This window comes from Salvelinus namaycush, chromosome 20 (assembly GCF_016432855.1).
Source record: "Salvelinus namaycush isolate Seneca chromosome 20, SaNama_1.0, whole genome shotgun sequence".
Lineage (NCBI taxonomy): Eukaryota > Metazoa > Chordata > Actinopteri > Salmoniformes > Salmonidae > Salvelinus > Salvelinus namaycush.
The window spans coordinates 52062537-52079239 of NC_052326.1; the positions used below are offsets into that span (position 1 = coordinate 52062537).

General features: G+C 42.2%; 1 protein-coding gene across 1 annotated transcript; it reads right to left on the reverse strand.

Moving 5' to 3' along the window:
* Positions 1-7115: 7115 nt before the first annotated feature.
* sec13 (SEC13 homolog, nuclear pore and COPII coat complex component) lies at positions 7116-15742 on the reverse strand. The gene is made up of 9 exons (XM_039016549.1): positions 15575-15742; positions 15159-15203; positions 14781-14896; positions 14404-14555; positions 13934-14067; positions 13578-13711; positions 11921-12041; positions 7923-8069; positions 7116-7668 (listed from the first exon to the last, which is right to left on the reverse strand). The coding sequence occupies exons 1-9, from the start codon at positions 15575-15577 to the stop codon at positions 7558-7560; spliced, it is 963 nt and encodes a 320-aa protein (XP_038872477.1). The 5' UTR covers positions 15578-15742; the 3' UTR covers positions 7116-7557.
* Positions 15743-16703: the final 961 nt, after the last annotated feature.

Below are 16703 nucleotides of genomic sequence, written 5' to 3' on the forward strand. Positions count from 1 at the left end.
TGCGTGGTACCGGAACTGGAGGCACTGAGCTGGAGACACGCACCATAGGGAGAGTGCGTGGAGGAGGAACAGGGCTCTGGAAACGCACTGGAAGCCTGGTGCGTGGAGTAGGCACTGGTGGTACTGAGCTGGGGTGGGAAGGTGGCGCCGGATATACCGGACCGTGAAGGAGGACACGCGCTCTTGAGCACCGAGCCTCCCCAACCTTACCAGGTTGAATGGTCCCCGTAGCCCTGCCAGTGCTGCGAGGTGGAATAACCCGCACTGGGCTATGCAGGCGAACCGGGGACACCACCTGTAAGGCTGGTGCCATGTACGCCGGCCCGAGGAGACGTACTGGAGGCCAGATACGTTGGGCCGGCTTCATGACATCCGGCTCGATGCCCAACCTAGCCCTCCCAGTGCGGCAAGGTGGAATAGCCCGCACTGGGCTAAGCACGCGTACTGGGGACACCGTGCGCTTTACCGCATAACACGGTGTCTGACCAGTACGACGCCCTCTCACTCCACGGTAAGCCCGGGGAGTTGGCTCAGGTAACCAACCCGGCTTCGCCACACTCCCCTTTAGCCCCCCCCCAAGAAATTTTTGGGTGAGCCTCTCGGGCTTCCAGCCGCTCTGCCTTGCTTTAGCCTCATACAACCTCCTCTCCGCTTTCGCTGCCTCCAGCTCCGCTTTGGGGCGGCGACACTCCACTGGCTCTGCCCAGGGTCCTTTACCGTCTAGGATCTCCTCCCAAGTCCATTCCTCTTTTCCCCATTGCTGTTGTTCCTGCCTTCCTTCTCCACTCCGCTTGATCCTGTTTTGGTGGGTGTTTCTGTTAAGGTTGTCGTAGTCGTTCTCCTCCTCAGACGAGGAGGAGCATGGATCGGACCAAGATGCGGAGTGGTAGGTATTCATGTTTTAATGGACAAACAACAAACACTACAAATTACGAAACTCTACAAACGTGACTAACCTGAAAACAGTCCTGTGTGGCCCAAACACTGACACAGGAAACAAACACCCACAAAACACCAGTGAAACCCTGGCTGCCTTAGTATGACTCTCAATCAGGGACAACGATACACACCTGTCTCTGATTGAGAATCATACCAGGCCGAACACAAAATCCCAACATAGAAAAACAAACCTAGACCAACCCACCCAACTCACGCCCTGACCAACTAAAACAAATACATAACAAAGGAAAACAGGTCAGGAACGTGACACTTTCATTCACAGGCATGGTTGTATCAACCGCATGACGGTCATAGAGAAAACGTTAGTATTATGTAGTAGCCTAAACCAATCACTGTTACATTAAACTGGGTGAATGAATATGAATGACAGTCATCCAATATGCTGTAATAGAAATAAGAATCATTGTCCTTCCTCATCTTAAATGGCACCGAATACACCTCCTAAACTCAACACTGTCATAAAACCTAAAACTGTGTTGACAAGACAGCGCAATTATGTTAATGTTCCATGTAGGGCTGAATGTACCCCAATAATTACAACAGCATACACTCATGAGTTTATGAACATGATTAGCCTAATAATTATTCGTCCATTCACACAACATGTTCATCCAGAGATTTCTAATGGCATTAAGTAGCATATGTAGAGAGCTTGATAAACAAAAGTGAAATGGGTAACAGCTTTATTTTCACATTAAAACACTTGACTGACTCTTGGGTTCAGTCCCAAATGGTACCCTTATCCCCTAATATAGTGCACTACTTTTGACTAGAGACGTCCCAAATGGCACCCTTATCCCCTAATATAGTGCAGTACTTTTGACTAGAGATGTCCCAATTGGCATCCTTATCCCCTAATATAGTACACTACTTTTGAACAGAGCCCTATGTGGGATAGGGTGCTATTTGGGATGCAACCTTGGCTTTACAACCTAGCTGGGACACTTGACATTTTGGTTGTTAAGTAGGTAAGAGAGAATAGCAGGTACTTCTGTTGTAATTTGGACAGATGAACGATTTGATCAGCTGGTGAGACAGCCGGTGAGAGAGCCAATGAGACAGCCAAAGAGACAGCAAATGTCTAACATCAAGCTGTATCTCCAAAATGTCTGCCACTAAAGGTGAAACCTTGGATTTTTCTGGTGTCATCGTATCTAATGTCTAGCTGGGATAGTTGTCTAGCTTCAGTCATTGTGGTATATCCCACTACCACTACTACATTACCAATGCTACTACACTAATACTACATTGTGGTATATCCCACTACCACTACTACATTACCAATGCTACTACACTAATACTACATTGTGGTATATCCCACTACCACTACTACATTACCAATGCTACCACACTAATACTACATTGTGGTATATCCCACTACCACTACTACATTACCAATGCTACTACACTAATACTACACAACAGGAGTAGTAATACTGCTCTTATTCAGGTTTATAGATCCCATGAGTCATGACTACAATATAACAGGAAAAGTGATGCTGCTCTTATTCAGGTTTATTTCAGCTGTAGGTCAGGAAATACATTGGTAATATTTAGAAAGTAATCATTAAGATCAAACAAAGACAGAGATTGTTTATTATCTACTTCACTTGCTTTGGCAATGTTAACATATGTTTCCCATGCCAATAAAGCCCTTGAATTGAATTGAGAGAGAGAGAGAGAGAGAGAGAGAGAGCGAGAGAGAGCGAGAGAGAGAGAGAGAGAGAGCGAGAGAGAGAGCGAGAGAGAGAATAGAGCGAGAGAATAGAGCGAGAGAATAGAGCGAGAGAGAGAAAGAGCGAGAGAGAGAGCGAGAGAGAGAAAAGAGCGAGAGAGAGAGAGAATAGAGCGAGAGAGAGAGAATAGAGCGAGAGAGAGAGAATAGAGCGAGAGAGAGAAAGAGCGAGAGAGAGAGAGCGAGAGAGAGAGAGAGAGAATAGAGCGAGAGAGAGAGAGAGAGATTGTTCTGATCTCTATTGGCCAATCCAATGCTATTGGACCTGTAAGATGTAGCAGTACCGCAGTCATGTTTCTAACATCTTTATTATGCTAATTATCACCTAGATTAACAGATTAACAGCATAATAAACACTGTTGATGTAGAGATATATCTTCCTATGGTGATATTTAACATCAAATAACATTTCCCATGAGCTTCTAGAAGAATATTACGTGTTCTGCATCGACATCACTGGAAGGAGAAGTGCTTGGAGGAATAATCTGCCATGAAGATCTGCGCTGACCTTAACATCAGTTTGTAGCGGTATTGTTAGAGAGGTAAAGGCGACAGGCAGGGAAAGAGTAGGATAAGATAAGAGTACCAACTTTTGGCGCATTTCGCAAACAAGTTTAAGTCTGTTTGCTCATTTTTATAGCCAGGCGCACCACCCAGGTTTACCAAGATGGTTCTGGCTCAGTGGAAGAAAACAGAAACACATCCATCCGTCCAAAACTGAAAAGAAACCACCAGAATCATGAGACATGAAGAAACATATCAGCTCTTTTAAAATGGCACACACTTCCCTTTATAGTGCCCTACTTTTGACCAGGACCTATTGGGCTCTGTTCAAAAGTAGTGCACTTTCTAGGGAATAGTATGCCAGTTAGGAGCCAGACAAGATAACTCCGGGTTAATAGAGTTTGCTTCACACTCCAATGAAGTACACCTCTCCTTTAAGACCATTCATCTCTGATAACAGACAGGAAGAAAAGCTGCTCTCTGGTCAAGCTCTACGCTGAAAATCCTCCAGGACAGACAGACAGACAGACACACAGAGAGAGAGAGAGATAATGTGTGCTCCTCTGGCCTAAAGATAAGATCGGGACACCTTCAGACAGTCCCCCTCTCTGCTCTGATTAGAAAGTACACTTAAAACACACACACACTCATATTCTCTCTCTCTCCCTCACACACACACACACACACACATTCTCTCTCTCTCTCACACACACAAGCACATGGACACCCACACTCACCCTCTTAAAAATGAAAGACCTATTTGATCCAATTCTGCTGATTTATGGGATATCTCCACTTATTTGATAACGAATAAAACACTCTACTTTTCTCACAATATCATTCTCTACACAGAGACAGAAACCAACCACTCCAACCATTCAATCTCAACAGCACCTCGATGACTACTGACTGATATAAAATCAAATCAAATGTATTTAACCTTTATTTAACTATGTTTAGGATCTGTTCCTCACCAACCATTCTGATTTACTTTGACACACACACAGTGCTCGTGCTCAAAATCCCACCTCCGACACCAATGTAGCAAAGTCCAGAGGCAACAAATCTGTGGCACATACATGCAACAGTGATGCTAAAGGTTTCACCAATAATCCATACGATTAGGCACTTGTATCTCTACTGTAACCAGATGTTCCTCAAACACTTATCTCAAATGAAGTGGTGGACCAAAATCAGGACCATGCATAACAACCTGGTCTCAGAGCATTTCGTATTATTCTGTATGTAAATCCATATGACTTGTTACTAACTTGCTAAAAATTGTAAATATATGTTATGAATTTTCAAAACGTACAATATGTTATGAATTACAATGTGTTGTGGCTAACGTTAGCTATGTGGCTAGGTGGCGAACACTTAGGTTAGGAGTTACGTTAAAGGGTTTTAAGGTTAGCTAGTTAACATGTTAAGTAGTAGCAAGGTTTTGAAAATGTGTAAGTAGTTGAAATGTTGCTAATTAGTTAAAATGCTAAAGTTTTCAATGATGAGATTCGAACATACAAACATTGGGTCGGTAGAGCTTCAGGACCAACCACACTCCTTTCGTTTTTACCTTTAAGTAACAGTCTGTCTCATGTAACCACACCAAACTTAACATATACAAATTTGAGTATCCCGGATTTATGTTTAGTATGTTACATCTAGTCTATGAGACCAGGTTGTGGATAATGACACGTTACACATCCTAACAGAGTCATTTATTCTGCAAAGTCAAACGGACACACACACCACACAAACATGACCCACACCTGACAACGGAACTACACAATCTGTGAACCCAAGGCTAGGCTACAGAAGCTGTCATAATCAATACAAATCCTAATCAATAAACACGGTCCAGGCATCGGCCTGCCTGTGACAAACACAACTGTAGCGCGGAAGAAAATCATAATGACACGTGCTTAAAGCAGCGCTTAGCTCTGTGTCAAGAAACTGAGAAGTGGCTCTTGACGTCAAGCTTTATGTCAACCAGATTCGACATCAAACAACACAGCCCCTGATTCCACTTAGATATTGTGTATAATGTCTAGGATGGAGAGGATCAAGGAAATGTCACACTCACACACTGAACATTACCTCAAGTGAAACATAATGTTTTCTTTAGATAATAAAACCTTTGTCTTACCTTCTTCGTGCATTCTCTGCAGACATAAAGTCAGGTTTCTTCTCCAACCCGGCATGTCGGTAAAGATGACAGCGGTCTGTTGTAGTAAGGCAAACAAACGATGTTGAGGAGGAGAATGCTCATAAACGGGTACTTCTCTTCCGTTTAGCCTATAGACAGCAGTGTGCGATGCAATAAGCGTCCTATTAATTCCCTCTGCGGCACTTCAATGAAAAAACAAGTGCAAGTGAGTCCCGGGAAGTGTTAGAAAACGTTTTTTTTCGACCGTTGGACGTTGGTAGATTTTGGAGAGGTAGTCCGTTACTCGTTGCACAAACACACACCGCTTGGGAAGCAGAGAGACTGAGAGCATGACTCAAAGGTTACGCTCTCTCGGTCACTAATGTGTTTGGCAAAGTGTATGATTCGCGCTGCTGCCTGCATGCCTCGGAACGGGAACACTCCGGAACAGAGTCGCTGCCGGTAGGCTATTCGGTTTGACATCTCACTGGCATCAGTAGTGCGTAGAGGCAGAATCCACACACACAAACCGTGAGACACGCACTCGTACACACACTTATAGGCCTTTATAGCTATGATAGGGCACTGCTAAACAGGTTATCTTCAAAGATGACTTCAGTAGCATTTCCATCACTTTTCTCTCAGAGAAAAGGACGATAATGGTGATGATGTTGACGTTGATTTAGTGTGCCAGAGACATGACTCACTCTAAGGTCCTGGGGAAAGTAAAACAAAAGGATCACGTTCTTGCAGGATAGCCGTGGCTAGGCCATCTGCAGGTGGCCTCAGGGGTACTAGTGTCCCACATTAAAGAAACACTACCGTATTCTAAACCAACACATAGTACCGGTGTGGGAAGCACTAACACATACATCTGTAGGAATGAAAGTGAGTTTTGAATTGGTTATAAAGTCTTTATGTAGGTAGTACATAATTCCATTCTCCCGGCTGCCAACCGCCACGCACCTCTCACTCACATGACCACATGCGCTATTGGTCATCAACCAATCATTGCGTGCCTACTAGGTACCCTTCAATAAAGTATTTCCTTAAATGTGGTCATATCTACTTACAGGCTTGGCACTTCCCAGAGAGCATGGACAAGTTTCCTCCCTAACACTCTGTACTGTCTTTTCTATCTCATCACACCCCCATGCCAGTGTCTGCTTCTGCTGCTTGGAACGCAACCTCCAGGTTTTTCATGTCTCCCTCTCTTTGGTTTACCTTGAGGTTTTCCCACAGGTCGATGTTGCTGGCCTTGACTGACCATCTGATGCAGGGATGGATGGATGGGCAACTCCTGTCTTCGGGCCTGATTGGTGTCACGTTTCCCCAGCCCTAGCTAACACACCTGATTAAACCAATCCTATTCTAAACTGGAGACCATGATTTGTTGATTATTAGCGTCAGGTCTGTGTCAGCAGCATCACCAAAGAGGCACCTGAGGACTGGAGTTGCCCCTCCCTGACTGATCCTGAGGACTGGAGTTCCCTCTCCCTGACTGATCCTGAGGACTGGAGTTGTCCCTCCCTGACTGATCCTGAGGACTGGAGTTGTCCCTCCCTGACTGATCCTGAGGACTGGAGTTGTCCCTCCCTGACTGATCCTGAGCACTGGAGTTGTCCCTCCCTGACTGATCCTGAGCACTGGAGTTGTCCCTCCCTGACTGATCCTGAGGACTGGAGTTGTCCCTCCCTGACTGATCCTGAGGACTGGAGTTGTCCCTCCCTGACTGATCAATCATAGAAGAAATAGCTGAGCTTTTGGGGAAACAGCTTTTCCTTGAAGTTCTTTTTAATTATTTGAAATATGAACATAACATTCTTGTTTCTAACAATCAATTGGAAGAAAATCTTTCACAAAAACAGTTTCATATTTGACAGAACATTATTTTTGACAAGCAAGTATGTAATCTATGGATGTTTTGAGCAGGTTTTAATTAAGGTAGTTTCACTCAATGGTAACCATTTCAATCTGGATCATCGTAAACTGAACGATGAAACCTCAAATCGGTCTTTAGCGAAATTTCATCATAAAATATGGTCTTAAAGTCTGTTAAGAGAAAGAGAGAGAGGGGCCACTATGGAGTTTAACAGGTGGTAGTTAGCCCAGATCTGGGACTATGCTAGATGGTAGAAGTGTCTCTGGAGTAGTAGCCCATTCATTCTCTGTGGGGGTAGGAGGAGGAGTGGAATGTCCGTCTGTGCCTGGATCACTGCTCGTTCGTCGCGCCGTCTGCGATGGACGATACGGCTCCCTGGCCTTTGTTGACGTCGCTGATACAGGCCCACTGGCCGTCTGCTGACTCCTTCCACAACGTCACCTGGAGACAGCCGACAACAATACACATCAGAAAACAACACAGGCAGTCTTTCCAACTCCTTCCACAACGTCATCTGGACAAGAAGGACAGGTAACCAAGGGGATCATTTGTGACAGCACTGATGTATAAACTTGCTGTACTTTCAGACGCTTTGCATAAAGTATCTGCTAAGTGGTATAAATGATACATTGCTGAGGATCAAGTTTATTCAGCTGCCTAGTAAAAGAGTCACCACTGACTGTGTGTGTACTGACCTTGTTATCCCCTCCGGACACGGCCAGGATGTTTCCAGTGACGGACCAGCTGACATGCCACACCACGTCGTTGAACTTGTGGAGGAGTTTAGCCGTCCACGTGTTGCCTGAAGGGTCGTCACACGTCCAGATGAAGACCCTGCCGTCCTGCACGCAGACAAGCAAGAGAGGTTTTGTGTTAGGTGTTTTTGTTCTGAGGTAAAGGTCATAAATACTCACTGGCAGACCAGGCAACGACAAATTGCGCCAAAACATTTTAAAAAGATGATATAAACAGTTCCATTTCAATTCAGGAGTGCCTTTTACTGTCAATGAAAATGAAAACATCCCAATGTTAAATAAAACAGACACTTTTAGAATTATTGTAATTCTAACAATCAAAATGGAATTGACTGTGAGCAGTTTGTTGGTGATATGAAATGAGCCAAAATCACAAACAATGTAAGATCTTGTGGACCCCAGGAACAATAGCTGGTTCATTACACGAATAGGTGCCTTTTGGACAGGCAAACTTTTAAGAAATTCACTTTCAACCATCTCTTCTTTCAAACATTCAATTGCATGGCGGATATGTTTAGCCTACGGAAAAACACATTTTCCCATCTTAGGCATTAAAATGAACTAAGAGCATTTTATCTGCATTGTACCACACTGTCTATCGACCCCGTTACAGACACTTATGTACAATGCATTCGGAAAGTATTCAGACCCCTTGACTTTTTCCACATATGTTAGAATACGGCTGTAATGTAACAGTTTTCCCCCCCTCAATCTACACACAATACCCCATCATGACAAAGCAAAAACAGGTTTACATTTTTGCATATTTATAATGAAATAATATTCCATTTACATAAGTATTCAGATACGTTACTCAGTACTTTGTTGAAGCACCTTTGGCAACGATTAGAGCCTCAAGTGTTCTTGGTTATGACGCTACAAGCTTGGCACACCTGTATTTGGGGAGTTTCCCAATCTTCTCTGCAGATCCTCTCAAGCTCTGTCAGGATGGATGGGGAGCATCGCTGCACAGCTATTTTCAGGTCTCTCCAGAGATGTTCGATCAGGTTCAAGTTTGGGCTCTTGCTGGGCCACTCAAGGACATTGCGAGACTTGTCCCCGAAGCCACTCCTGCGTTGTCTTAGCTGTGTGCTTAGGGTCGTTGTCCTATTGGAAGGTGAACCTTCGCCCCAGTCTGAGGTCCTGAGTGCTCTGGAGCAGGTTTTCATCAAGGATCTCTCTGTACTTTGCTCCATTCATCTTTCCCTCGACCCCGACTAGTCTCCCATTCCCTGCAGCTGAAAAACATCCACACAGCATGATGCTGCCACCACCATTCTTCACCGTAGGGACGGTGCCGGGTTTCTGCCAGACGTGATGCTTGGCATTCAGGCCAAAGAGTTCAATCTTGGTTTCATCAGACCAGAGAATCTTGTTTCACATGGTTGAGAAACAATGCTTGTCCTTCTGGAAGGTTCTCCCATCTGCACAGAGGAACTCTGGAGCTCTGTCAGAGTGACCATGGGGTTCTTGGTCACCTCCCTGACCAAGGCCCTTCTCCCCTGATTGCTCAGTTTGGCCGGGCGGCCAGCTCCAGGAAGAGTCTTGGCGGTTCCAAACTTCTTCCATTTAAGAATGGAGGCCACTGTGTTCTTGGGGACCTTCAATGCTGCAGAAATGGTTTGGTACCCTTCCCCAGATCTGTGCCGATACAATCCTATCTCGGAGCTCTATGAACAATTCCTTCGACCTCACCTTGGTTTTTGCTCTGACATGCACCGTCTACTGTGGGATCTTATATAGACAGGTGTGTGCCTTCCCAAATCAAGTCCAATCAATTGAATTTACCACAGGTGGACTCCAATCAAGTTGTAGAAACATCTCAAGGATAATCAATGGAAGCAGGATGCACCTGAGCTCAATTTCAAGTCTCATAGCAATGGGTCTGAATACTTATGTAAATAAGTTATTTCTGTTTTTGTTTTTTTTATCTTGAATACATTTGCAAATAAAATTCTAAAAACCTGTTTTCGCTTTGTCATTATGGGGTAGTGTGTGTGGAGATTGATGAGAATCAATTTTAGAATAAGCCTGTAACTTAACAAAACGGGGGGAAAGTCAAGGGGTCTGAATACTTTCTGGACGTAGTGCAACTGTCTAACTTAAATAAAAGCATGTTTGAGATAAATCTAACATTTTCTCATTGATAAAATATCCTTGTACAAATCAACGTAATATCAAACCTAAAACCACAAACCTGTTATTTGTCAACCCTGTTAGAGGCCCAACTAACTAACTTTATCTGTGAAGATCAGCCATTACTCCTCATGTGGTGCAGAGCATGGGACCACATGGTGTTCATGAAATTAGGAATTATACATATGTTCCACACGTGATGAAAGTTAAATCAAATTCAAGGTTTCCTAACATTAACTGAGCGAACAGGGTTGACACGTTGAGCTTTACCACCTTAGTCAAAGATGATAAAACAATTATAAAATAGACCACCATACTGTTCAGAGGACCCAAACAACGCTGTGAATCATTTAATCTGGTGGAATGGTCCATTATTTGAAAGGGGTAAATTGTTTGTATAACCTCTCTTGGGTAGGGGGCAGTATTTTGACGTCCGGATGAAAAGCGTGCCCAAAGTAAACAGCCTGTTACTCAGGCCCAGAAGCTAGGATATGCATATAATAGATTTGGATAGAAAAATCTCTAAAGTTTCTAAAACTGTTAAAATTATGTATGTGAGTATAACAGAACTGATATGGCAGGCGAAACCCCAGGACAAAAAAAAATCAGCCTACCACTATTTTCAATGGCTATCACTTTTATTATAAGGCCAAGTCCTCCGATTGCAGTTCCTAGGGCTTCCACTAGATGTCAACCGTCTTTAGAAAGAGTTTTAGGCTGGTTTTTGGAAAAATGAGCCAGAAATTGTAATTTTTCTAGGTGGCTCCCATTTTGGCGGTAGTGTTTCCAAGCGCGTGGAAGAGAGCGCCTTCTTTGGTATTTTTCTCCGGTAAAGACAATAATGATTCTCCGTCTGGTTGAAATATGTTTTTCATGTGTTTTTATGCGGGGCGCTGTCCTCAGATAATTCGCATGGTATGCTTTTGCCGTAAAGCCTTTTTGAAATCTGACACAGCGGCTGGATTAACAAGAACTTTATTTTGATGTATTACACTTGTGATTTTATTAAAGTTAAATATTTAAAAAACTGTAGTTTGAATTTCGCGCTCTGCAATTTCACCGGATGTTGGCCAGGTGGGACGCTACCATCCCACCTGCCCATAAGAAGATAACGAGGTTGGCATTAAAACGAGGGACAAACATAAAGGCATTTGCTAATCACATTAATAATTAATATAAATAGTGATCTTCAGAAATGACTCAAAGCAGAAAAATAACTAGGCCTTTACAATGATGGTGAAACTTGGGAGACATTTTTGGATAAAAGTGTGTTGAAATCTTCCTAGAAGTGACACAGGGTTGAAGGAGGGAAATGTCAAAATGCTGAATTTTAGCATTTTAACAAGCCTTCATTCATACAGAAAAAAATGAATTTATTGAATTCTGTGTGGTCTATATTAAAGTGCACTTCATTGAATTTCAGGCTTTTAAAATTCAATATTGTTGAAAATTTACACTTAAAATAACATTTTTGTGGAACGACCGCACTGCTGCTTGTTCAACAGCTAATTGGGATCCAAATAAAATATCTTAATTTGAGACAGTTTGCTAAAGGAGGAAAGAAATCCTGCAGCAACAGGAAATGTGAATTACTATGTTGATTCAAATTCATGGATATTTTTGTAGGGGAAGAGAAAATGAAGTCTGAAATGTACAAGTGGAAATTAAACTTCAAAAGCCATTTTAAACCTCAAATACACTACACATTTATTGCAGGAAAGTTAACCTGCAACAGGGTAATCAAATAAAGATCCTACATCTGTAAAAGCCATACAATGTTTTTTCCTCTGACGGTAGGTTACCTGAGAGCAGCTGGCGATGGTGCTGGTGGGTAGTCCTATGGAGGGAGCCCAGCCTACATCTCTGACCCAATCACTGTGAGCCTCCAGCTTCTGGTCCTCCTTCCATTGGCCATCCTCCTCTCTAAGATAGAAGACATACAAACCTGTCTGGCAGCCATTTTATTCAAACTCCTCACTTGCCATAGGAACCTATTTGATAACACCTTACATAAAGTTGTTCACACAGTTATAACTATATCAAGTTGTTATTACAAAGATAAAATATGTTACTGCAAGTAAGTCAATTGTAAATATTTTGAGTGATTTCATGGAACAATACAGTGCCTTCACTGTACCCCTTGACTTATGTTGATTTTTTTCTCACCCATCTACACACAATACCCCATAATAACAAAGTGAAAACATGTTTTTAGAAATGTTTGCACATTTATTTAAAATGAAATACAGAAATATCTTAATTTACATAGAGTACCAGTCAAAAGTTTGGACACCTATTCATTCAAGGATTTTTCTTAATTTTTTACATTATAGAATAATAGTGAAGACATCAAAACTATGAAATAACACATATTGAATCATGTAATAACCAAAAAAAGTGAGAATGGCTACCACAGCATTCTGTAGTGATACGCCATCCATCTGGTTTGCGCTTAGTGGGACTATCATTTGTTTTTCAACAGGACAATGACCCCACACACCTCCAGGCTGTGTAAGGGCTATTTTACCAAGGAGAGTGATGGAGTGCTGCATCAGATCACCCGACCTCAACCCAATTGAGTTGGTTTGGGATGAGTTTGACTGCAGAGTGAAGGAAAAGCAGCCAACAAGTGCTCAGCATATGTGGGAACTCCTTCAAGACTCTTGGAAAAGCATTCCAGGTGAAGCTGGTTAAGAGAATGCCAAGAGTGCGCAAAGCTGGCATCAAGGCAAATGGTGGCTACTTTGAAGAATCTAAAATACATTTTGATTTATAACTCTTTTGATTACTACATGATTCCATATGTGTTATTTCATAGTTGTGATGTCTTCACTATTAGTCTACATTGTAGAAAAGAGTAAAAATATTTAAAAAACCTTGAATGAGTAGGAGTCCAAACTTTTGACTGAAACTAAGTATTTATACCCCTTTGCTATGACATTTCAAATTGAGCTCAGGTGCATCCAATTTCCTTTGATCATCCTTGAGCTGTCATTACAACTTGATTGGAGTCCACCTGTGGCCAATTATATTGTGTGGACATAATTTAGAAAGAAACACACCTGCCTATATAAGGTCCCACAGTTGACAGTGCATGTCAGAGCAGAAACTAAACCATGAAGTCCAAGGAACTGTCAATAGATCTCAGAGACAGAATTGTGATGAGGCATATATCTGGGGAAGGGTAAAACATATCTGGGGAAGGGTATAAAACAATCTGTGTGTGTAGAAAGTTTCCAAGAGCACAGTGGTCTCCATCATTGGGAAAAATACAGAACTACCCAGACTGTGCCTAGAGCTGGCTGTCCAACCAAACTGAGCAACCGGGCGAGAAGGACGTGACCAAGAACCCAATGACCTGCCAGAAGGGAGAAGTCTCTACAGCACTTCAGCAATCTGAGCTTTATGGCAGAGTGGCCATGCAGAAGATAAGACACCCTCCAATCGTCTGCTACTTACTTCCAGAGTTTGACCAGGTTGTCGCAGCCTCCTGAGACAAACCTCTTAATGAAGTTGGGTTTCTGACCCGAGGGCTGGTCTATCAGACTACCTGGCACCACAGATGGAGCCCAGCTCACTGCATTACAGCCAATCTAACAGGACAGAGGGGTTAGGTTACAATACACAGTCACATGTACAGACCATGGACATGAATTCATATGAACTCAATTAGGACTATGACAAGCTACCACAGAAGGACTGTCACAACAGACAGTGACAATTTAATGTGGGGTTTATTCATATTAACCCAGGCCTAGAGAAAAGACTTAATGTCGGTTTACAAGTGAAAGTGAAAACAGTAGTTAGTTACTCACTGTGTGTGCATTGCTGATCTTCTTAATGTCCCACTGTTGATCCCCAGAGCAGGTGACCAATGAGATGGCTCCATCTGAGCTGCCACAGGCCAGGATCAGACCAAAGTCATAGGGACCCCAGCACACTGAATTCACTGAAGACACAAGGAAGCCAGGAAGTACTCATTAATATACACTAAAAACACAGAGCTTTTGACAATGCTTAATTGCAGTGTTATTCCTCCCTGGTTCTGAATAGGGCTTTGATCGAAAGTGAAACTAAACAACATGTTGCATACCCTGTGGGTCCCAAGCACCAGGTTTAAAGAACTCCATTTATACATTTTCAATAAGATCATTGAAAATATTCAAACCATACATACCAAACTGTATGAACTCACTGTACTGTATGTCGCTCTGGATAAGAACATCTGCGAAATGACGTAAAATATGAATTGAATTTGTGAGTGATTTACCGGGAATGTTCTTACCTGAAGAGTCGTGTCCAGTGTACTCGTACATCTTATCCCAGGTTCCGTTCTCTTCCTTCCATATGATCACCTTCCTGTCATAGGAACATGAGGCCAGGATGTTGCCGTACATGGGGTGAGCCCAGGCCACCTGCCACACAGGACCCTCATGGCTGCAGAGAGAGGAGATAGAGGCAGACAGTAAAATGAGTGTCTGGATACAGCACTTCACAGGTAATGGAGAGAGGAGATGAAACAGGGACATGGCAGTTCAATCTTTGTGGGCTGGAAAATAAGTGTTGCATGTCGATCATTGCAATATCTGTGGTGCTGCTCATGGCAACTTCCTTTCGATGAGTCAACCTTAAAAGCTCTAATCAAGCAGAGTCACGTCTTACCCTCTCAGATCTGCCACTAGGATTTGTCCACCGTTTTTAACATCGAAGATCTTGACAGACCTGTCAGAAGAGCAGGTGGCCAGTCTGGTGCCATAATAATCCATCTGGGCATCATGCTTAAAACACAACAGAGCATGTCATAAGAGGTCAAAGGTTGCAATTATTACGTTAGATTAGTCAAAATGGAGTGAGCTAGCTACTAACATTAGATTAAATCAGGGATAAATAAAGTACATTCAGTTGATATATAGTAATTTGCTACAGCTGGTTGAATTTACGGGACATTAAAATAACAATCCATTCAAACTCAAGTCAGCTAGCTAAATGACAGTAGCTAGTTAACGTTAGCTAGTAGCTGTCACATAAGAAACTACTTACGATCATGTCCTCGTGGGAGGTGTCCACCGTGTTGATGACGGAAACCTATATTTCATGAAACAAGAAGTGAGAGATTATTTGATAGAACGCCAGTCTAAAAAGCTAACGCTGCGTTAGTTAGCTAAATCTAACTTTGCTAGCTACACAATCTAGCTAGCTAACGTTAACTAGCTAGATAAAAGCTTTAACACATCGTAGAGATACCGTTATTGCATAAAACAGCATTACACGATCTTGTAACATATTACTGTAGGTGTAATAGTCTATTAAGTAGGAAACAATTAGTACAACCTAATAAAAACACACTTGTTCAGTTTAGCAACTTGACAAGTTAGCGTTAGCTATCTAACGTTATCAGTTACCTTGCTAACCGGCTAACAATTGCAGTCAGAAATACCAGAAATGATGTTACTCACCATGATTGAAGATTATCGTAATGAGTTTGTCCCTAAACAGAGAAATTGCACTGCCAGACGTGTAACCCCGTTATCAAAGTATCTCGGTTTTACGATGTATCAAGAACGACGTTCTGAACCGACGTGGCAACAACTTCACAACCACTGAAAAAAACAACTTCCGTGTGCGTGCACCAAGGTTCCGGTTGAAACAAGCATTTCGCTTACAAACAGTTCTGTGAAAAATAAGTACCTATGTGGTGAGCATTAGTTCCACTTGGTGGCAGTAGAAACGACAAATTAATTTTACTCATAACACAGTGGTGCTTATTTATAAAGCACCGTGCAAGTGTCGTTTCCAAGTTTGTTCTTGGTCTAAGTTATATTCCAACTAGGGGCTCCCGGGTGGCACAGTAACACTGCATTTCAGTGCAAGAGCCTTCATTGCAGTACCTGGTTCAAATCCAGGCTGCATCACATCTGGCTGTGATTGGGAGTCCCATAGGACGGCGCACAGTTGGTCCAGGTTTGGCCGGGATAGGCTGTCATTGTAAATAAGGATTTCTTCTGAACTGAATTGCCTAGTTTAAAAAATATTGCCATGTTCTCCGGCTGAAACTTCTGCTCCACTATTTCGAAGTTTTTATCCATAACTTTTATCATATTTAATGACTGTAACTGGTAGTCAAGATGTCGAATATCTCATAAAACATCTCCAATCCATTGGTAAAAATGACATCACGGACAAAGACTTTCGATAAGAAAGCAGACTGCTTTGCAATGCTAGTTTGAGTGTGGAATGACAGTAATAATGTATCAACAATGACTGTCATTTTTTCCTTTGTCAGCCACTAAGTATGTTTGCCTACTTTTATGATAATTTATTAGTGGCTTTAAAAGTAGTCCAGAACCTTTCTCACCTATTCTGGTAATATAATAATAGAATGTAATAGAATCATAGAATGTAATGTCATAATATAATAATAGAATGTTATAGAATAATAGAATGTAATGGAATAATATAATTATAGAATGTAATGTAATTATAAACTATTAGAATGAAATAAACTATTAGAATGTAATTGAATAATGTCATAGAATAATAGAATGTAATAGCATAATATTATAATAGAATGTAACAGAATCATAG

What these genes read in the sequence shown, in the direction of transcription:
- sec13 (XM_039016549.1), bottom strand. An exon ending in CCTCCCACGAGGACATGATC is followed by an intron (nt 14,897 to 15,158) that starts GTAAGTAGTTTC and finishes TTGTGTTTTAAG; the next exon opens with CATGATGCCCAGATGGATTA. An exon ending in TGTCCGGAGGGGATAACAAG is followed by an intron (nt 7,669 to 7,922) that starts GTCAGTACACAC and finishes GGCTGTCTCCAG; the next exon opens with GTGACGTTGTGGAAGGAGTC.